Source organism: Pristis pectinata, chromosome 29 (genome assembly GCF_009764475.1).
Source record: "Pristis pectinata isolate sPriPec2 chromosome 29, sPriPec2.1.pri, whole genome shotgun sequence".
NCBI classification, from domain to species: domain Eukaryota; kingdom Metazoa; phylum Chordata; class Chondrichthyes; order Rhinopristiformes; family Pristidae; genus Pristis; species Pristis pectinata.
The window spans coordinates 7,908,930-7,932,278 of NC_067433.1; the positions used below are offsets into that span (position 1 = coordinate 7,908,930).

The 23,349-nt window shown below is 39.8% G+C and overlaps 1 protein-coding gene across 1 annotated transcript; it reads left to right on the plus strand.

The window, feature by feature from the left end:
* Window positions 1-234: 234 nt before the first annotated feature.
* Window positions 235-22,871, plus strand: LOC127584250 (MOB kinase activator 1A). The gene is made up of 6 exons (XM_052040899.1): window positions 235-428; window positions 10,672-10,838; window positions 11,690-11,783; window positions 15,540-15,673; window positions 17,300-17,463; window positions 18,519-22,871. The coding sequence occupies exons 1-6, from the start codon at window positions 415-417 to the stop codon at window positions 18,594-18,596; spliced, it is 651 nt and encodes a 216-aa protein (XP_051896859.1). The 5' UTR covers window positions 235-414; the 3' UTR covers window positions 18,597-22,871.
* The last annotated feature ends 478 nt before the right edge of the window (window positions 22,872-23,349 follow it).

A 23,349-nucleotide genomic window follows, 5' to 3' on the forward strand; every position in this document is an offset into this window, starting at 1 on the left:
TTAATATCCCGATCCACCGTTGAAAAGCAAAAGCACCCGGTAATAAATTCTCACTCTCTGATTCTTGAAGAAAAAAATATTTTTTCCCCCTCCTCGGGACAATCCGTCCCCGCCTCCGCCTCTTCCGATTGGTTGAAGAGGCACACCGGCTGTCAGATGGGGCTCGTGATTGGGCGCGGCGGGTGTCAATGAAAGGCGTTGATTTGCATAACGACGCGTTGAAGCAGATCTCGCGAGGTTCCGTGGCCTGAGGTGGAGAGTTGGTCAAGTTTTTTTTGTTTCTGACGGGGGGTTTTGTAGTTGTCGCTGGAAGCAGCTCCTGTCCCCTTAAAGTCATCCGGATTGTAATGTCTGTGCCAGTTATACTCTAACCCGACTTTTCTGCTGATCTTGAGTGGAGCAAACTAGAAGAAAATGAGCTTCCTTTTGTAAGTATCTGTAGGCAGCTGTGACTCAGGCTGGCTCCTCCATTCTTCCTGTTTCACTGCCGAGCTGTGGTAACTTCGGGCCTGCACCTCCTTCCCTCCACCCTGGCTTCTGTTCCTCCTTACTGCCCTTATTGCAGCTGCACCTCCTTCTCCCAGGGCGCCAGTTAATATCCTAATCTATTGTTGATTGCACCCACTGTTTTACCTGAAAAGCCACACTACACTTCCCTATTTAAAACAAAAACCTCGAGTTTTGGAACTCTGTTATCTCTGATCCCAAATTTCACTTCTCGTGTTGAACCAATATTGATCATAGTTAGTTTTAAGCGCAAAATCTAATTTTATCTTGAAGTTTGGTACTCTGGTATCTCTGATCCCACTTTCACTTCTCATATTTATAATTTGTTTCAAACACACAAAAAAACTTTTATTTTGTGTTTTAGAACATAGAACATTGCAGCATAGTACAGGCACTTTTGGGACTCTATTGTCGCCGATCCCAATTTCACCCCTCGTATTGAACAAATATTGTTTATAGTTTGTTTTAAACACAATGTTCATTTGGCAATCTTGCTGCACTCTATTAGAGATAACGTGGGTTGGTTTTTTTTTATTTCAATTTTGGGGAAGATCGGAGAGCTGCTTATGAAATATCATGTTTGATTACTCCTTGATTATTGTGTGTATTGTTGATCATGTGTTTGTAAGAGCTCATTTTCCCCTTTCTCCCCCCCCCCCACAATAACTTGTTTGCCAGCTGCGACTACCCATTTGTGCATCATGTCGAATTAATAAACTTCAAAATAATTTACCTCTTTCCTTCATTTTCTCTCTGCCTCCACCAGGAAGGAAAACTGTAGGTCTCAATTATCTTCCTTCATTGTTCTTTGCTGTGTCTACTTCCTGAAATTTACAAATCTTAACTACTTAATGATTACCTTTGCCTATTACTAATACTTGCCTGTTTGTATTTTCCTGAATATATGGTATATGCGATTATAGAAAATAACAATATTAAGCTTTTGATGCTATTGAATGTAGGATTGCTCCAGGCATCAGTTAGAATTGTAAGTCATAGCAAGTGTCCTTAAAGGTTATAATAACAACTTTGAGATCCTATTGAGTCTTGAGCTTAAACATTTTTTTGAGTTTTGTTTAATAAATATTGTGTGTGCTTGCAGGGAAATGATAATTGAGATCTGTATAAAAAGGCAGGCTCTGAATTACCTACTAGATTCCCAGTTCATGGTTTGTCATGGCGACTCCTGACAACGAGAATCGCCTGAATAAATAGTGCATGACACGCATGCTTTAAAGGAAATCGGGTACCTACTTTGAAGATATAGTGCTTCTAAAGTAAGATTGTATTTGTGGTTTTGCAGTGTGCTGCAGCCTGCCTTTAACCCAGTTCAGGTGAACTCTTAAGCCACAGCCTGCTTTTCTGCGGTAGAAGTTTATGCTTGACTCAATTTTAGCATGGGGAAGCTGGTGTGTGTACAGCAACTACACAGTTTTGACAAACACGAGATGAAGGTCCCAGCGGGAAATGGGGCCTGAGAGCTGGAGATCCTCTCCTTGTGACTGCCCTCATCTGTCTTCACAGCAGTTGAAATCTTTTGGGACTTTGGACTGCATTTGGTTTGGGACCACATCTTGGCCAATAGTCAGATTCAGTGGAAATGACCAGTAGCAAATACAACTGGATGTTACCTGTAAACTTGCTGCATACTTGCTTATTGGATCATTTTCTCCTTTTCCCACCAATTATATCATTTTTCTTGAATGAAAGGGAGGCTGATGCATGTCGCAGTTAAACAACCAATGACTACAATTTTATCTGACCAACTCGTGTTACTCTTCCTTTCCATGTGAAGATTTACAAGCTGATTATGAAACCTTTGATTATGAATTGTTAAGTTTTTTTTTCCAGAAGTGTTTTATCAATGTTCAGTATTTAGTATTATAACATTCTACTTGAATATCAGCTCCAGGATAGAGGTTATCTATATTTATTCATTTGAGATGTAGGTGTCATGGACAAGCCAGCATTTATGGCCATCCTTATTTGCTATTGAGAAAGTGGTGGTATTGCATTCTTAAACCACTGCAGTCCTTCTGGTGAAGATACTCCCACAGTTACATAAGATGGAGAGTCTAGGATTTTGACTTGGTGATAATGAAAAAAGGTAAAGTGGTGTCTGACTTGGTAGGAATCTTGAAGGTGTCCCACCACCTCCGCGCCCCCCCCCCCCCCCCCCCCCCCCACCCATCTGTGTCCTTGGTGGTAGAGACTGTGGGTTTAGGAGGTGCTTGGAGAAGCCTAGGTGAGTAACTGCAGTATTGTATCAATGGCACACACTACAGCCATGGTTTGGTGGCTTGAAGGATGAATGTTTAGGCTGGTGCATGGGGTGCCAATCAAGTGGACTGTTTTGCCTTGGATTGTGTTGAGCTTTGTGGATGTGATTGGAGCTGTACTCATCCAGATTCCTTATTTGCACCTTGTAACATTTAGAAGTGCTTTGTGGAGTCAAGAGTTGAGGCACTTGCTGTAGGATTTCTGACTTGATGTTGTGGCTGATAAAAGTTAATTTTCAAATTAACAAATACTCTTTTTGCCCCCTTCCTCATCGACCATTGTGCCCAGGATTTTTATGTTGATGTACTCTGCTTTCAATTGTTATGAGTAGGTAGTTAGACTCTTATGAAGGATGGGCATTGTCTGGCAATGTGTAACGCAAGTGTTACTTGCCACTCATCAGCTCAAACAAAGATATTCAAGTCTTGTTGGAGGGAGGTATGGACTGCATAATTTTTTGGGGAGTTGCAAATTGAACTTAACATTGTGCATTCATCAGCAAACATCGCCTCTGTGTTTGATGGAGAGGATGTCATTGATGCTTGGGCTGAGAGTGTTGCCCTGAGGACTCCTTAAGAAATTCCCTGAAACCGAGACCCTCCAAGCACCACAACAATCTTTCTTGTACAAAGCATTTCAGCAACCAGTAGGTGTTTTCCTTTTAGTTTTAACCAGGACTCCCTGATGCTACAGTTTAAATGTTTTCTTGATATCAGCGACTATCTAATAAGTTTAAGTTGCTTGTGATTTGAAAATAATGTTTAATTTGTGCTACGTTGTAACTTGTCCCAGGTATCTTAATTTACAAATGAAGTCAATTTAGAGAGAATCTTGTCCTTGTTTTTTGGTATTCATTTCTATAATTATGATGAGAATAGTTTATTTTGTTCAAAGGACCCATTCATTGCATCAGCTTCATTACTGACTAATGATATTCTGGTTGGCTTTGTGGATTGGGAATGAGATTTGATTTTCTTTTTTCATGGCACAATATACAGTATGTGCCTTTGTCAGCAGGAGTTATTGGATAGCAGGGACAGGAACCTGCTGTAGTTTCTTTCCCTCTTAACATAAAGTTCTGATGGCCCCCTTCCACTGCTGTCTGCCTGAACCCGTACTCATTGCCAAACAGCTTCATCAACTTCATTCTTCCTACTAAGGAGTTCTGCTCCGTGAATTATGTAGATCTAACCGAATCCTATTCTTTTCTGGTCTATCTGTGGATTTCTCCAGTGCACCCTGTTTCTGCTGTTGCCTGCTGTCACCCTTCTGCTCCAAACTGCAAAAAAAAATTGCTTCTAACCTCTAGCATTCCTTCCTCTTCCTACTGTCTATTTCTGGCTATTGATTAAATTAACTGTGAGCCTCATGACTCTGTCTTTGACTGTTTTGTTCTTTTGGGTTTCCAGTAAAGGATTTTGTTCTTCTGGTTTCTTCATCTCAGTCACATCGATATGCCCAGTAGTTGTGATGCATCTTCCTTTTTGCTCAACCTGGTTGATAGTCCTTAATTGTTTCCAGTATGTTTTCTGGACTTCTGCTCTTGCCCCTTGCCCTCCTTTCCAGAACCACAACATGATTTCCCCTTGTCCTTCCTTTCCACCCCCACTATGCTCTGCTCTTCTGTCACTTTTAGCATGATGCTTTGTGCACTCCCTTTCTCTTTGCCCTCCCTTTTTCATTGTTCTGAAGTGATTATTTTCCTTGTTATACCCTGATCTGTGCTTCCATCAAAGTCTTCTCTTCCTAGGCAGCATTCTAAACGAGCACAGGGGCTGCACAAGATATCCGTAACCACTCCCTTTTCTACCATCCAAGGTCCCAAGCTTTCCTCCCAGGTGAAACAGTGATTTGATTGCACTACTTTCACTTTGTATACTATATTTGCTGATCACAATTGATCACAATCTTCAGCATTTAAGATTGTGGAACAGCTTCATTCAGTTTGCAAGTGTTACTGTAGGTTCTGATTCTCTGCCACTTTAAATGGGCACGTGATGACGAATTAATCCCAGGATTCAACAGTTTTCTATTTGAACAACAATACAGCACAATACAGGCCCTTCGGCCCACCAACTTGCACCTCCTATCAATCTATCCTTGCATTCCTTGCCCCAATAGTATTTGCTTCCACTTTGAATGTTGTCCCTCTTGTCATTTAATCTTGTGTGACCACCTTTTTGTTTCTCCACTGTGATTGTACCTGCTTGATTCTCTAATTTTTACCAGTTCTGTTGAAAGGGCATCAGCTGACGCATGAATTTCCAGCTTCCATCAGCATCTATAGCACTTAATTGTGTATTTGGCCCCCTTTTTGCTTGCACCGATTATAATGTCCCAACCAGCACTTCTGCTGCCATTAGATAATTCATTAGTCATTTAGTTGTCTTTGGGTTATTGTTCATCTTCCATATTCAGCAATTTCAGGGTTGTAAGAGCAAAATGACAATAGCACTGCTGTTGGCAAGCTCCTTTCTTTCTCTGTTTCACATGCTAAATTGAAACTTGCTGTGCTCCCTCCTGTAGTTGTTGGTTGTTTCTTCATTGTAGTTGACTTGCAGAAGCCTTTCTGCAGTTCCTGCTTCTCCCAGGCCTTTGAAGTACGTTGTCTAATGTAACTTGAGAGCTCAACTGATGACAGTTCTAGAATTTCAGTTTGCATCATCCCCTAGTGAATTTGTATAGTGGAATGTTGCTGCCTACGTCAGTGAGTCACGTAATGGTTGCTTGAACTGCATCTATTGAAAATACTTCTATTTTCACTCCATCTGCTTTTTGGAAATGCTCCTTTTTTTGAATCAAGATTAATTTTTAATAGTCACTATCTTCATCTCAAAGCACATGGCAATAATAAACTGTCATGGTGCTATCTATGTGTGGTCATAGTAGTATCGCTTATTATAGGATGCCTGCATGCTTAAGTATAATCTGTGGTCTTATATCATTACAGATCTTCTGATGCAGGCTTCTTCTAAGTGTCTTCATCTGCTCTTTCTTTAAGACAAGTTTGCATAGTGTTTAAAGCTTGTCCTACAACAAACCAGCAATGAGATGAATACACCATATGCATAAAAAAGGATAAAAAAGACGCTGTGTTATGGAATTATCACACCCCTGTTTCTGAAGTGGTATTCAACTTAATAAAGCCCAGTACAATTTCTGGCACAATGCAATATTGGCTCTCTTCTCTTAGGTTTTTGACACTTTGGCTAGCAATTCTTGCTATAATTAAAGTTAGGGTGGTACAGCAGTTAGTGCTGCTGCCTCACAGTTGCAATGACGTGAGCCTGATGCTGATCTCGGGAAGCTGACTGTATGGAGTCTGCATGTCCTCTCTGTGATCGTGTGGGTTCCCACCCCCACTGGGGCTGCATTTCCATCTTCATCCCACGGACGCGGTGGTACATTAAATGATTACTGTAAATTAGTCCCAATGTGAATGAATGGCAAAACAAAGGGGAGTTGATGGTCGTATGAGAGGGAATAAGTTGCAAGGCTACAGGGAAATGGGACTGAGACTGATGGGATTGCTCTGATGGAAGCTGGTATGGATCCAGTGGGCAGAATGGGCTCCTTCAATGTCATAATAAATAAGTTAATATTGTAAATGCAGTATGAAGAAATATTAAAGATGTATTGTTCACTTTTCATATCAGTTTATAAACTTGAATTTCTTAGGTTGTACTACTCAGAGAGCCCTAAGTAGAGTTCAACAGTCAGATCTTTCAGGATAAAGAGTTTTCGGTTGTTTGAAAGATCGTAGGCTAGGAGTTAACCCGTACCGATAGAAGTGCACTGAAGTCCCAGGACTAGTATGCCATTGATTGCTTTAATTGTAAGCTTGCTGCAGCAAATGTCTGTTGTAGTGGATCCCAAAGTGCTGATCACCCATTGCACACCTGCCTTCCCATTCTGTGCCGTGTGTGAAGGGAAATATGGAAAAACCAGTTCATGAGTGTCAGGGTTGGGGGAGGGAAGAGGGACTTGGAGATTAGCCTGGTGAATATCATTTGCACTTTCTCCAAGAAGCATTTAAAGTGGAGGTGGATAAATATTTAATAGACCAGGAGATGGAGGGGTATGGAGAAATGCTGTAGAAGAGGAGTTGATGCCAGCATAGATCAGCCAAGCTCATACTCCTACTCATGTTTCTATTTTCTTGTGTTCTTGTTATGTGGGAGAGGGACCATATGAGAGTGGGAGTCATTAGAGCTTAAAGAAATAAGAGCAGGAGCAGGCCATCTGGCTGTTTTGAGCCTGCTCTGCTGTTCATCAAGATCATGGCTGATCTTCGACCTCTGTGCCATTTTTCAGCTTTTCCCCCATTGCTTAGTTCCCTTGGTGTCCACAGATCTATCAATCGGTTTTGAATGAACACAAGCAGCCTCCACAGATCTTTAAAGTAGAGAATTCCAAAGATTCACACCGAAAATAAGTGGAAAAAGTTTCTCCCTATTTTAGTCCTAAATGGCTTGCCTCTTACTCTGAAACTATGTCCCCTGGTTAGGGGAAACAACATCTCTGCATCCAGCATTATGAGAATTGATAAGAACTCAACTCATTCTTCTAAATTCTAGAGAATATAGGCCCTGTCTACTCAATCTCTCCTCATCCAGCAAACCCTCAAACCAGTTTAGTTAATTTTCCACTGCACTCTATGGCATGTATGTCCTCTTGGGTACTTTATACTCTGGGTGCTCTATCACCAAGGCCCTGTACCATTTCAATGTCTTCCTTACTCCTGTATTCAAATCCTCTCATAATGATGGTCAGCATATCTTTTGGCTTCCTAATCACTTGCTCTATCTACATGTTAGCCTTCAGTTGTGTGTATGAGCACATATAGCAAGTCTCTTTGAACATCAATGCTGCCCAATCTCTTGACATTTAAAAAAAATACTGTGCTTTTCTGTTACGTGCACTAAAGACAATGATTTGTGTTTTTCCACCTTGTATTCCATCTGACATGTTCTTACTCAGTCACTCAGCTTTTCCATATTACCTTGAAGCCGCTTCATCCTCCTCCATACAATCCCACAGAGGTTTCTATAATCAGCAAATTTGGAAAAACCTGTCATTTGATCACCTCAGCTGGATTACGGTTGATGAATAGCTGGAGCCCAAGCACTGATGACTGTAGTACCCCATCCTCCCTACCTGAGAATGTTGCATTTATTCCCATTCTTTGCTTTCTTTCTGATAGTCATCAACTGAAAATGGTTATATATTATCCCCAATTTCATGAGCTTTAACCTTGTTAACTAACTTCCTCTCTGGGACCTTATCAAAAGTTTCAGTAAGTCTAAATACACCACATCCACTGGTTTTCCCCTTATCTATTCTACTAGTCATATCCTCGAAGAACTCCAGTAGGTTAGTCAAACATAAGTTTCGTGTTGACTTTGCTCATTCCTATTATTCTTATCGAGATGTTATTGAAACAGGCCCTTTGGTCCAACTCGTCCATGCCGATCAAGGTGCCCACCTAAGCTAATCCCATTTGCCTGTGTTTGGCTCATATCCCTCTAAACCTTTACTGATCCAAATGTCTTTTAAGTGTTGTTGTTGTACCTGCCTCAAACTACTTCCTCTGGCAATTTGTTCCATATACGCACCACCCTCTGCATGACATTACCCCTCGGGTCCCTTTTTAAATTTTTCCCTTCTTGCTTTAAACCTATGCCCTCTAGTTTTGGTTCCCTTTCCCTCAGTAAAAGAGTCATATAGTCATAGAACAAAACCGCATGGAAACAGGCCCTTTCCAGGCTGTATTTGGTTCCCTGTCCCTGGGGAAAAAAGACTGTGTATATTCAGCCTATCTATAGCCTTCATGATTTGATACATCTCTATAAGGTCACCCCTCAGTCTCCTGTGCTCCAAGGAATAAAGTCCTAGCCTGCCTAACCTATAATTCAGGCCCTCGAGTCCTGGTAACATTTTTGTAAATCTTCTTTGCACTCTTTCCGACTAATGACGTCTTTCCTACAACATGGTGACCAAAACTGTAACAGGCGTTCTGGTATTACACCCTTCATTGTAGATTCCAACATTTTCCCTACCTCTGGGTTGACAAGTTGAGAGTTCCCTGTTTTCCCTCTCCCATTTTTCTTAAATAGGAAAAAAAATTCAATTAAATTTTAAATAGATCTTTGAAGAAGTATTTAAAATTATGAGAAGCATAGATGAAGTGGATGGTAACAGTCTTTTCTGGATGGTAACAGTGTAGTGGAGTCCAGAGCTAGGGAGCATAGGCTTCAGGTGAGAGGGGAAAGATTTAAAAAGGACATAAGGGGCAACTTTTTCCGTGCAGAGAGTGGTGAGTATATGGAACGAGCTGCCAGAGGAAGTGGTTGAGGCAAGTACAATATTATTATTTAAGAAGCACTTGGACAGGTACATGGAGGGGCGGGGCTTGGAGGGATATGGGCCGAACGCAGGAAATTGGGACTATTTGGGTGAGCATTATGGTTGGCATGGACTGGTTGGGCCAAAGGGCCTGTATCTGTGCTATATTACTCTGTGGCTCTAAATAGTGGGGTCGTAATTGTTACCCTCCAATTCTAAGGAAGATGTTAGAAAATCTATAGAACTTTGGGAGATTATAAACTGAGCATCCACTTGGTTATAAGCCACCCCTTCCAAAACTCTGGGATGTTGATCACTGGGCTGTTTTGGCTTTTGGGCTTATTGATTTCTCTAAGGATTACATTTTGGACCATTACTTCATTCTATCAGTTTCTCATAGTTGCCAGACCCTTGATTCACTATTATATTTGGCTGGTTCTGTTTGAAGACTAACACAAAAGTTTATTTCCTCTGCCCTTCCCCACTAAGTGGCCTTCATTTGCCCTTGTTAATCATTTCCTTTTTGTGTAAAGCTTTCACAGTCTGCTTTTATATTTTTTTACCAGTTTACTTGCATATTCTATTTTGCCTTTATCGATTTCTCGGTCCTCCTTTTCTAACTTATAAAATGTTCCCCATCTTTAGCCCTATTGTGTTTTTGGCAACTTTTTTGTATACTTCTGGTTTAATATTTTTAACTTCTCTTATCAGTCTCTGATTAATCACTTGTCCCTTTGTTATTTTTTGTCGTCTTTGGAAATGTACATAAACTACTTGTTCATTGTTTCTTAAATACCTGTCCACCGTCACACTTTCTAATGTAGTTTTGCAATCAACCAGGGCCAACTCTCCTCTCTCTCCTTCATAGTTTCCTTTGTTTACATTTAAGCCTGCTGACATTGTATTGATCCACATTGCTTTCAAACTCTAGGTAAAGTTTTACCATGTTATGGTTACCCTTCCCCCAAAGGCCACTTGGCAGCAAGGTTATCAATTAACCCTTTCTCATTGCACAAAGTGAGACCTAAATGGCCTTTCCTCTGATGTCTAGAGATTGAGATGGAGGTCATTATGGGGGTGGGAGAATGTTCAGCACAGTGGAGTGTCCCAAAGAGGGCAGTGAAGTTCTATTAAATCAGAGGAATCTGCTTCAAAAGGCTGGACTCGCTCCTGGTCAGGGGCAGTCTCTTATCAAATAGCACTGATATTTCTATCAAAGCATCCAATGATTGCAGCTACTAGGAGCAATGTGACCTAATTTCCTGGTATTATCATTCACCTGTGACTGATTCTGAAATAGCTGTATTGATGTTAGGGTCACTTGTGAATGGAAATGCTTTGTTGAATTTCTAAAGTGGCTGGCTTCAACCTGAAAATGGTTGCCATTGCACCACCGTCGAGAAACAAGCACAGTTTTAGCGAAATTTGACCATGTTTACAAGTCTGCCCTCCCACCCTCCCCTGCTTCCCATTATGCAACTTCCATACCTGTGCAATGCTGTGCTGCTTCATGAATAACTTGATTTAATTTCATTCCAGTGGGAATCGAAGTAATAGAACTTTCAAACCAAAAAAGAACATTCCTGAAGGTTCACACCAATATGAGTTGCTAAAGCATGCTGAAGCAACCTTGGGCAGTGGTAATCTTCGTCAGGCTGTCATGTTACCAGAAGGCGAGGATCTTAATGAATGGATTGCCGTCAATAGTAAGTTTGACAAATTTGTATCTGCATTTTTCTGTTTCTCCATCTCATCTATGTAACTGTACCATTGCCAATTATCTTTTCAAATGCCAGGGCCCGAAGCTCTGGAATACTCTGCCCCTGTACAATATTTCTTAAACCTGGATTGACCAAGTGTTCCTGATGTCCTAATACAATTTTGTGGCAAATTTTGGATACATTGTTTGTTAAAGGTGTTGCATAAATTGTAATTGCTTTCATAGTCATACAGCACAGAAAGGGCCATTCTGTCCACCTTGTCCGTCTACACTAATCCCATTTACCAGCACTTGATCCATGGCCTCTTATCCTAGCTTTATGGGTAGCTTTTGGTTTTTCTGTCGAGTTGTGTGTTTGTACAATTTGTATTGAGATGTCTTCTTGAAACAAAATGAAATTTTGGTTATATAATGATCTGGGCTTCCAAATTACATTTTTATAATTCAGAAACAAAATTGAAAATCATTCTTCTCTATGGTCCTTCATCACCACAAGTGCCAAAAGAGTTGCAGAAATGTGTTTAGTGGTTTTTTTCTGTTTACTTGTTCCCTTACTCCCCATGGCTCCCCTCCCCTAAACTTTTATCTCCCACAAAAGAAAATATTGAATTATTTTGGAAGAATGAAAGTGACGTGTTTTAGAATTAAATGGTTCGTGTGCCAAACACAATTATTTCTGGTGTTACTTGTTACTCTAGCTAAAGTTTTATAGTAGCATAGGAACAGTTTCTATGACTGTTTTAAACTAGGGGCTGGTATTTAGGGTACATTTCTAATATCTCCTTAATGGCCAGAGGGTTACAACAGAAATAACACTTGGCTATTATTTCCTTTCAGCTGTGGACTTCTTCAACCAAATCAACATGTTATATGGAACAATAACGGAGTTTTGTACGGAACAAAGCTGCCCTGTTATGTCAGCAGGGCCAAGGTAGGGCAGATTTGCTTTACATTGTAGAGTAAGACTTCTGTGAAGTTGCTGAATGACAAGATTGACGATGACTTTATGGGGGAAATATTAGTTTGCAGTAAATGTTCTCCTTGAGTCAGTGTAGTGTAAATCACTAGATTGATGACTGGTATAAGGGATTGTCCTGTAAAGAACATTGTTCTAAACTTCAGGGAATATAGACCAGTAAGCAATTTCAGGAGGCACACAGAATTTTGAGAGGTTTTGACAGGATGTGTGCAGAGAGGCTGCTTCCTCCAGTCAGAGAGTTGAGAACTAGAGGGTCCTGTTCTCCAGGTAAAAGGTTGGTCCTAAATAGCCAAAGAGCAGAAATCTTTATTTGGAGGATTGTTTGGAATTTACTTTGAGAGCTGTGGGTACTCAATTTTCTTGAGTGTATTAAAGGTTAAGATGAATAGAATTTTCTTTTGACTAGAGGGAATTAGAAACCACAGGGATTGTGTTCAGTCTAGGGTCAGCCACTATCTTGCTGAATGGCAGAGCAGGCTTAAGGAAGCATATTTGTTCTTACTGGTGGTCCTAAATATTTTTAGGAGATGCCCAATTAAAAGTGCTTAGAAAGAAATGAAATGTTAAAGATTTGACATTACACTAGTGTATTTAAAAACAGTGCTGGAAATGTTCAGCTGATCAAGTAGCATCTGTGGAGAGAGAAACTGAGTCAATTTCAATGAGTCAGTTTCAGGTCAATGGTCCTTCACCAGTTATGATGAAGGGTTGTTGATCTTAAACTCTAACTCTTTTTCTCTCTCTTCACAGATGCTGCCTGACCGGTTGAGCATTTCTAAGATTTTGTATTTATTCCAGGTTTCCAGCATCAGCAGTTTTTTTGCCTGTTGGTACAATCAGTTTGTCATCAATGTGCACAGATTTAGAAACTGCAAAGTAGTAATTAAGGCAGCTACTAACAAAGTTTGTTCTTGTGCCTGATGTGAACTTGGGGTATTCCACACTGTAAAATTCTAATGACGAGGAGTCTTTTTCAATTCGTGCTTCCTCTTTTTCCCTTCTGCCCAGAAATGGCCTAATTTTACTGCACAAGTCTCCATTCTAATTCACTTACCCACTCTCCATCCACTATTCATTCTAGTAATCCCTGCTGTCTATCCACTGAATCACACTAGTAACATTCACAACTGGCACAAATAAAATGTCAGTGTGCACCAGTTGAATTGCTGCCTGGTTCCCTTTAAGTAGGGACAACTGTTACTGGTTTAAGAATCTGCATGATCAGCTGCCTTTATTCTTGCATTCAAATCAATCTGAAGCTGCTGCTCTGTATCTGTGCTCAGTTAACAGAAATAGAATAGTAGAGAGGGATTGATATTTTTGGGTTGTATAGATTTGCTTTCTCTCTAGCCACCTCCCCTCCCTTGTATTAGTGGCCAACCCTGTATGCAATGAGATTCCATAAAATTGAATATGGCATGTGTGATACTTTGGCTGTATGTTACACAATATTACTCCCCTATCCTGTAGCTTCTATTGGTATATACCTGTGCAATCAAATACTAGAGAGCATGTATTTAAGGTGAAGGGGGAAAGTTTAAAGGAAGTATGCTGGGCAAGTACCTGGAACAGTGGTGGAAGCAGATACAATAGTGGCATTTAAGAGGCTGTTAGACACATGAATATGCAAGGAATGGAGGAGTATGGATCATATGCAGGCAGAAGAGATTTAGTTTAATTTGGCGTCATGTTCAACACAGACATCATGGGCCAAAGGGTCTGTTCCCGTGCTGTGCTGTTCTATGTTCAATGTAACTACAATAATGTAGTAAGAGGCACACTAAAATCATGGATAGATTCATAGAAACTTTGATTTCATCTTGGAAATCTAAAGGTGGACTCTGCAAGTTTACCCATTATAATTAAAGTGGTTTGAAAATGATTTTAGCTTAAATTTATCGGCACCATTTCTAAATAGAATTTAGATGGAATTTTCCCTTTGTTTTCCCTTCACTTCCTTTAAAAATCTGATACTATAATGAGTTGAGGTTTAAGTTGAGAGGGAGTTTTAAAAGGGATAGGAGGGGAAAGTTTTTTTTATACAGAGTGGTTGATATCTGGAATGCACTGCCATTGGGGGTGATGGAATTGGATATGATCACTATGTCTAAATGACATTTAAACAAGCACAAATAGGCAAGGCATAGGAGGATGCAGACCTAATGCAGGCAAATGGGATTGGTGTAGATGTGCAGAGAGGTTGGCGTGGACGATGGGCTGAAGGGCTTTTCCCAGAGAGGAGTGAATCTGTGGAATTCTCTGACCAGGGAAGCAGTCGAGGCTACCTCATTAAATGTATTTAAGACACAGTTAGATAGATTTTTGCATAGTAGGGGAATTGAGGGTTGTGGGGGAAAGGCAGGTGGGTGGAGCCGAGTCCACGGCTAGATCAGCCATGATCTTATAGAATGGCAGAGCAGGCTTGACAGACCAGATCGACTCCTGCTCCTATTTCTTACGTAAGGGCCCATTTCTGTGCTGTCCGACTCTTGACTGTATCAGCATATGTGTAAAACCTGACCATGCCTTTGAATAATGTCTCTGAGGAGTATATCAGTGAGAAATGGTTGGGTGCCAAGTAATAATCCCTGGGGGACTCCAGAGATGACAAAATGGAAAGCAAGTGCTTTGCAGGTGATTCTGGTCACAGTTCAGCCAAACAAAAATGGGACCAAGCACTCCAGCTGGACAACAGGTACTGGAGAAGGATGGAAAAGTCACCTGTATTAATGGCTCTCGGTGTATTGGGGATGAGGGATAATTTGCCACATTTGACGTTGTTGGGAATACAAAGAGACATTGCTGTGGTAGGGCTGGAAACCGGATTGGAAGAACTTGAATGTAGAGCAACGGGAAAGACTTGGGGGGGGGGGGGGGGGGTTGAGGGGGGGAGTTGGTGCAGCTGCAGCATGTTTAAGCATTCAGGATATGCAGAGAGTTTGAGGATGGATTGCTGACTGGATGTGATGATGATAGCTGATTTAAGAGTAAAACCTAAAGAAACAAACTAAAGGCAGTACATTGAGCCTAGGAATGGGTGGTCCCCAATTGGTTAGAAAAGGATTGAGTGAACAGAAAGTGGCCTTCATGGACATGATGAGCTTGGAGGGAACAAGGTGGGAGATGAGCTGGAGTTCAGGGAACATGGTAGCAGGGAGCATTGTGGTAAAGTTGGCCAAGTGGAGAGTTTGAAGCAACAGAATGGATGGTTTCTGTAACAGAAAAGCTGAGGTACCTTTTTGAGAGGATCGTGGTCGGCATAATTTGTGGAGAAGAGGTTTGAAGCTTTACAATAAAATTGAGTGATTTAGACAAAAATAGTACTGCTGCATCACAGCTTCATTAACCCCGGTTTGGTCCTGACCACTGGATTTCCCCTGGGTGCTTGGGTTACTAATGATCCCCTGCTTGATAGGTTAATTGGTTACTCTAAATTAACCCTAGTGTAGGTGGATGATAAAAGAATCTGTGTGGAGTTGATGGGTTACAGGGAAGTAAATGGGAGAATGAGACTGCTGGGATTGTTTAGAAAGCCGAAATGGAATCAATAGGCTTCCTTCCATGTTGTAAGAAATATGACAAATATTAAAACTGGATTTGCAGTACCAGCTAACTAATTATCTTAAATGTAACATCCTAAAAGTTAAATAGTTATTGTAGTTTCAGTATTAATGCATTGTTTTGTTTCTTGTCATCTCTACCACTAAGATATGAATACCACTGGGCTGATGGCACAAACATTAAAAAGCCAATCAAATGTTCTGCTCCAAAGTACATTGATTACCTTATGACATGGGTACAGGACCAGCTTGATGACGAGACCCTCTTTCCTTCAAAGATAGGTAAGCCATTTTGTTTTGTCTGCTTTGGAAATGAATGCCATGCATTGTAAGTGGGATTGTAATCCATTTTGGAAGGTAAAATGCTGGAAATACTCAGCAGCTCACATAATCTGTGGAGAGAAACAGTCAATGGTCTGGATTAATGAGCTGGGAAGAGTTAGTGTTAAAATAATTATTAAGATGCAGAGAAAGTGGAGGGAAGGAAAGAGCAAAGGAAAGGGTTGGGAGGCAGTGACATTGAAATACAAAGGAAATGATATAGGAGTTGTGAATATCAAAATGTGGGTGAGGGGGCTAAATGGGAGAAGTATTTGAAATTGTGGAGGTTTTGGAGAGGGTGCAAAAGAGGTGTACCAGGATGCTGTCTGGATTAGAGAGCATGTGCTATAAGGAGAGGTTGGACAAACTAGGGTTGTTTTCTCTGGAGTGGCAGAGCCTGAGGGGACCTGATGGAAGTTCATAAAATTGAGAGGCATAGGTGGAGTAGACACAGTATCTTTTTCCCAGGGTCGACATGTCTAATACTAGAGGGCATGCATTTAAGGTGAGAGGGGATTTTAAAGGAGATGTGTGGGGCAAGTTTTTTTTACGTAGAGGGTGGTGAGTGCTTGGAATGCACTGCCAGGGGTGGTGGTGGAGGCAGATATGATAGAGGCATTTAAGAGGCTCTTGGATAGGCACATGAATGTGCAGGGAATGGAGGGATATGGACTATGTGCAGGCAGAAGGGATTGGGTGTCATTCGCTTAATTAGTTTGTCACAACGTTATGGGCTGAAGGGCCTGTTCCTGTGTTGTACTTTTCTATGTTCTAAATTGCCAGAAAGGGTGGCGAGGAATTGCCACTTTAATTCTGGCTTCTGCCGCCTTTCTTCCGAGTCTTGATGAAGGGTCTCAGCCTGAAACGTCGACTGTTCATTTCCCTCCATAGATGCTGCCTGACCTGCTGAATTCCTCCATTTTGTGTGTTGCTCCAAGTTTCCAGCACCTGCAGTCTCTTGTGTCTCCAGTTCTCTATCCCACTCAAAGCTGCAGGAACTCTGTGATTAGTCACGTTGCAGCCTTCCTGACTTGGCCGAGTTCAACAATTGTTGTTAAATCAGAATTATCATACTCTGATTTCCAGCATTCATATTTTTCCTCTTAAATAATTTTCTGGAAGTTACTTTAACTTCTCTCATTCTCACCATCGAGTCCAGCAACAGAATGTGAACTGCAAATCCTCGGTATTCATGCTCAGGAGCCTGTTCATAGATCCTGTATCAGCCCAGCCCAGGTGCAAGAACTGCAAGCTTATCTATTTGAAAGGAGAATTTGCTGCTATGAAGAAGAAAAGTTAACATGAATTATTTTTTAAATAAGCAGGGAGCAGGGCTTTGCCATCTGTCAAGTTTTTCTTGGTGGTTTTGTGGGTGGGACTTCTCTGGCCCATCCATTGATGCTGACTGACCTGCTGAGTATTTTCGGCATCTACTTTTAGCACCTGCAATACTTTGCTCTAGGTTTTAGCTTTTAAAATTTGAGAGTTCTAACATCTGAAATTGAATTTTTCTTTTTTAAATCTAAGTGTAAAAGCTATGAACTTTTTGAAGCATTTTTGATTTATCATCATGTTTATTTATTTCAGGGGTTCCCTTTCCTAAAAACTTCATGTCTGTGGCTAAGACCATCCTGAAGCGACTGTTCAGGGTCTACGCTCACATTTACCACCAGCATTTTGACTCTGTGATGCAGCTGCAGGAAGAGGCTCACCTCAACACTTCCTTCAAGCACTTCATCTTTTTTGTTCAGGTAAAATATTCTCCATCATTTGCAGGCCCTTGGCAGGGCTCCTTGCGCTTGTTTGAAGTCATGCACTTTACTAATCTATTTTAACCTGCTCTTTAGCCTTTACACAGATTTACTTGGGGCATAATTTTATCAGGGGCCCCAAAATGAATTCTTGATTGAAGAACAATGTATGACCAAAATTTCATTGTCCTGAATTTTTAGTCATCTGGATTCTTTATTCCAAGAAAAGCAGGCACTTCCTTCCCTTTTTGAATTAGAAATTTGTTAATTTTCTCCATAACTTTTTTTTTGCAACTTTCTAAAGTGTCGCTGTTTTCAACACTCCCAAGACACCTAGTGTTGATTCAAAGTTAATGATGCTCTTTAAGTTGGAGGTTGTGTTTTAGCTTCCAGTTACCCTGTGTAACAATACAATATGATTGATTGCCGTCTTGCTTGTGAAATAAGAAATGGCACTTTTAATTTACTGAGCCAAAGAAAAGCCACAGAATTAAAGTTAAGCTGTGGAAGTTTAATCACCAGAACTGGTTTCTGTCTACTTGAGGGGGTGCATCATAGTTTTATATTAAATTGACTTGTGTGTCATGTTTTTCTGTTAAATTAACTCTTAAGTTGCAGGAGCACTTTAAATAGAATTAATTAGTGCCACATCCTATAAAAGCAAGACATTCATTTTGCAGTGCACAGCAGAGTTGCCAGATCTTAATTCACTTGCTATTCATTTATCAATACCTTTTTGATTGTCTTAAAGGTGCATGCAATACATCAGCAACACAGAAATAAGTGTTTTAGGTGGTATCTGGTTCCTGCTGCTCAAAACTGTCCTTGGGCATAATAAGGTGGCACCATGGGAGTTCTGTATTAATAAGAGTGTGGTGCTTTTCTCACAGTAACAGTGCCTAGATGGGTACTGTAATTATGCCCGAAGTTAGTGAATTGAGATTTCAAGCTGTCTTTACCATTTATCCATCTTTCCTTTACCTTGCAATTAACCTTTGGTAAGTACAGCGGGGGCTACTAGCTCTTTTAACTTTTAATTTTTTCCTCTATTTCAGGAATTCAATCTGATTGACAGGAAAGAACTTGCTCCTCTTCAAGATCTAATTGAAAAACTTGGATCAAAAGACAGATGATTTGTCTCTCTGTTTTCCACATCAGCGTGATCTTAGTGCTTCTTTTTCTACCTTCAAGATCCCCATTTTCTGCACATACACAGTATGATGTGTGATCATTGTGAGCATGCTCTGTGGAAAAATCCATTGTCTCTGTTGTTGTTAAGTAGTACTTTTGATATTTTTGTGAATAACTTCCAAAATGCACGTTCATAAGTTGTTGGTTCTAGCCATACGTCAGTGTTTTAGGGACCTTGCCATTCAATGACGTTGAAAGGCTCAAGGTGCACGAATATTCCATCTATTTCATTAAGGATATTGCAGTATTGATTCTCTGCCCTTAGAAGTAATGTGTACACACATACTCTGCATTCATCAAAATCAGATAGTGAAGCATAGTAAAGATGTTTAGGAGAAGAAAATATTGCTGCAAAAATTTAATTAATTTGGATTATTGGCTGATGGATTTGTAGTGTAGTTTTCCTAGTTCCACCTACCTCCAATTTTTTTTTGTATTAATTTGAGGGAAGATGGAAAACTAATGATTCTTGACCTTGAGCTAGAAACAAACTGGAACTTGTGCAGTTTGAATGTATGTTTTAAATGAGTTGATTTGCAGTATGACTGCGAGTTGCTCATGCTGCAAATAGGCAAGTTAATTGTAGACTAGTTAATTGTACACAGTCTCTAAATGTACTGTTTGGATTTAAAAGACAGTGAATGATTTTGTACTTTTATGTCAGTGTACATTCACTTCTCTAATGTTATTATGTGTGTTTTTTGATTGGCCATTTGAGGCATGTTTGTAGATGGCCAGTGCAGTTAACATAGAAAGCCCTCACTTTCACACATGACTTTTTATTTTACAATAAGCCAACTTTAATTTTTTTTTACACTTGTTATTCCAATTTAATCAGTACATCACCTTATTGCAAGTTATAGGTTTGAATTTGATGGTGAATATGTTAATTTCCTGCTTGAACAGTGTCACAATTTAATACAATACCACTAGTTTATTTCCTCACCCCATCCCCACAAAAACTTCCCCATTGATTACAGTATTGAACAGTTAACATACTGCCTGCAGCCAGCTGATGGTTGTATGAATCCACCCTTCGGTCTAAGCTTTTTTTTTATTGCTTTGGTTTACGATGGCACATATTCTGGCCAAATGGGGTTTCCAATTGTCACTTGGTTTGGCTGTCTTATATCTGCAGTCTTGGATTTATAACACAGAGCATGTACAGTTGCATATTGTGAACACTGTGTTGCCTTTTACTTCTAATGTTATTAGATGCACTTTGGGGACTGTGCCCAGTTGCCTTAACTAGACTACTTTTTCAAAACTCGGTCAGTCATGCTTTACTATTGAAAATGTTTTTAAAAGTTTTTACACATTGAGGTGAATAAAGGCAACTTTGCAGCATGTTGTAACTTTTTACTTGTGGTTGCATTGTAGCAAATAGTTTTGGGGCAAGGGGATTTTTTTAAAAATCTAGCAATAATTAGCTTAAGATAAATGGCATTTTTATTCTAAATAACATTGGTGACTACTGAAAACAACCACTTGTCAGACGTAAGGATCTTCATATTTTGCGGCAGACTCCTATGTAATTCTCCTTTATAGCATTGGAGAAGGATTGGTATTTCAGTCAGTTAGCGCTCCTCTGTTCAAATGTTGCTGTTAGTGTACATTTATTTTTGTTTTGGTGCAATGTTGAGCATAGTAAAGGGGAAGGGTGGGAAGGAAAGTAAATTTTAAGTGTAGTATTTTTGATGTTGACAGGTTCCTCCAAATTTCAAGGTAAAATAACTTTCAGTTTTATCAGCCTATTAATGTCAAGAAGCTCCCATGACAGCTATCACACATTTTCCTGGCAAATCCTCTTAATTGGGAAGGACTGGCAGTAATCACATTCCCTGGATTGTAAGTATTGCTCAGATGCCAAATTCATATTTGTGTGAATTTTACAAAGTTAAATTTCCAGTTTTTATTGATCTCAACTGTAGGGGGCTGTAATGATTGTCTAAAATATGGGCAAGATCAGCACAGGATTTTGGTTCCTGCCGTGAAGCAGAGAGTTGACTCCTACTAGAAGCTGAAATCAAGATTTGATGTTGGCAGTGAAGCTCTTGCAGTGAAATAACCCAGTAATATCTTGCACAAGTGGTGACTGACTTCTCGAGGGCTACTGGTCCATGTCAAACTGATCTCCAGAAGCAAGAACATAAGGGAGAAAGTTGAAGTACTGATTTTGGAAACTGGGGACAGTATCAGTTTTCAAAGTGTTTGGTTTCTGTTGAGCATTGGGAGCCGTCATCTTAAAACATGCTGTATCAGAACCTCCAGGCAAGAGAACATAACATTAACAGTTTTTATTGAGACAACATTTTGCAATGTCCCTTCCAAATGAATTCTTTTTTTTGCTTATCAGAGAGAACTTGCAGGATGGACACAATGAGTTGACCGAATTTTGTGATTGAGATTTCCAGATTCTGGTTTAGAAAATGACTAGGAAATGGACTTTCCCAAGGTTGGAAGAACAAGTCTACTTGTTTGATATGAAGTTTGATTCTTCACTTTACAGATGTAGGCAATCCAAGATGACTGAGTTTCTGACCCATGACCAAGAATCATAAAACTGAAACCAATGAGTTTTGAAGAGATTTCTACAGAATACTCTTAATTCTTAAAACCTGAAGTTTTTGTTTTTCAGATCACGGGATGGTGCATTTCTTAGGCTAATTTTTTACATTTGAATTTGAAATACCATTGATTTATGTTTTTGATAAAAGATCTGATAATTGTCATGTTGGAATTTTGGTACACTGTAATTTTTAAAGCTTGCTTGTATCTCTTGGGAAGAGGGTAATTTTGGTAAAGAATTTATGCACATCTGTTTGACCAGAGTTGCACTTGCAGTATATAAACCAAGGTTTGTTGCAAACTAAGAACCAATAAATTTAAGTACAGCATACTGTAATTGTCAATTTATTACCTACTTGTGAATCAGCAGAAGAAATGTCCCAGTGGTGACTTCAAAACACTTCCCTTCTTAAATTATATTAATTTAAAGGGGAATAAATATCACATGTGAAGGAGGAACATACTTGGTCTTCACATGTTAACCAGCAAAGATAAACTGGTTTGTGTTAAATGAACAAATCTGATAGATTTTGAGTCTTGAAGGAAGAAATCCAGAGTTAACATTACTTAATCCCTGAAGTCCAGTGAATCTAAATTAAGCCAGAAACTGTCTGTATAGTATAGTATTGTCAAATCCACATCATTATGCATAACTCCTTGATCTTCCTTGCAGGAAATGATAGTGATGTTATAATGTTAAATAAAGCCTACTCTGCTTTTAGAAACATTTCTGTTTAATGGTTTGGCACTTGGTCTCGGTTGCCATTTTAAGGTTCTGCATTCCTACCTTTTAAGATACTGTACAGCAAAGTGTGTATTTGAATTTTAGCTGCTTGAGGGTAAATTAATTTGGCTAAAATAGACATCTTATTTTTTTCCCTCCATCAGCTATACAAAATATGTCCTGTTTAAGGTCAGTTGACCAATCTAATACTCCTGAAGAAAGGAATACATCTTTGTAGTGTCACTGCCAAATTTGAACAGAGGGCAGTGTTGACATATGGTTAGTCGTTCGATCAGGATTGCCACAAATGCATTTTGCAGATCTTCCAACACGTCATTTGTGTATCAAGTGACTCCAGTGGGCATGCCTGGTTCCAACTTGATTCAAAATCGGAACAGTCCTGCTCAGTAAGGCATCAACACTCACAACTCAAAATATGGTCTGGCAATCCATGTTAAGATAGATGTGGCATACATCTGTATGTTGAAAAGAATGCTTTGGTCCTGTCCAAATTATTTACCTGTTTTAGATGCCGTTCAAACTTTCACTAACAAAGGATCAAATTCGAGTTGGGTTCCAAAAATTTCACCTGTATGAAACTGCAAGATGTATCAAGTTCTGTGGCTGTATAAGAGCTACTCCTTGAGAGTTGTCCAAATACTTTCTGAATGTGTCACTCGGCAATATGTATGCTGAACCTAAAATTCTTCAAGCAGTCCTTTCAGATTGTGGCAAAGCTCAAGATCCTAAGCTTTAAGAACTCGGTTGAAAGCCAGCATGGTAGCTGTTTTTGTTTCCTGTTTTGTTGATATTTTGCTTGCCTCTAGAAATCCTCCATTTAATTTTTATGTGTATACATGATGGAACATAAATTACATTTGAATTTACATTTTAAAATTAGTACAAATAAAATGATTGGAGCCAATTGTCATGTTTTTATTCCAATGCTATTTTAAAGTAGAAAATGCCTTTCTCTGGTTTGTGTATTCATGCTGCAGTTTGGTGTAGCAGTTATTGGGGAACAATGTGCCAAATCACCAGGACAAAGGTGCAGTTGCATTTGTGGAGTGATGTGGTCAAGTAAAACTAAAGATTAAATCATTATGCCAGCCAAGTTGGTCATGGTACAGTTTTTAAGATATTTTTCAGTTACTTATTGCAATTCCTATAGATAACTAGAAGTAAGAGAGCTGCTTGCAGATTCCCAAGGCCAATCGGCTGTATTTTGGGCACCAGGATTTTGATTTCCACTTGCCATGGTTTTTCCCCATTTGTCTCAAAGTGTTTGTTTTTTTTAATTTTATTTACAGCATGGTAACAGGCCCTTCCGGCCCAACGAGTCCGCACCACCCATTTTAAACCCATATTAACCTACCGGTACATCTTTGGAATGTGGGAGGAAA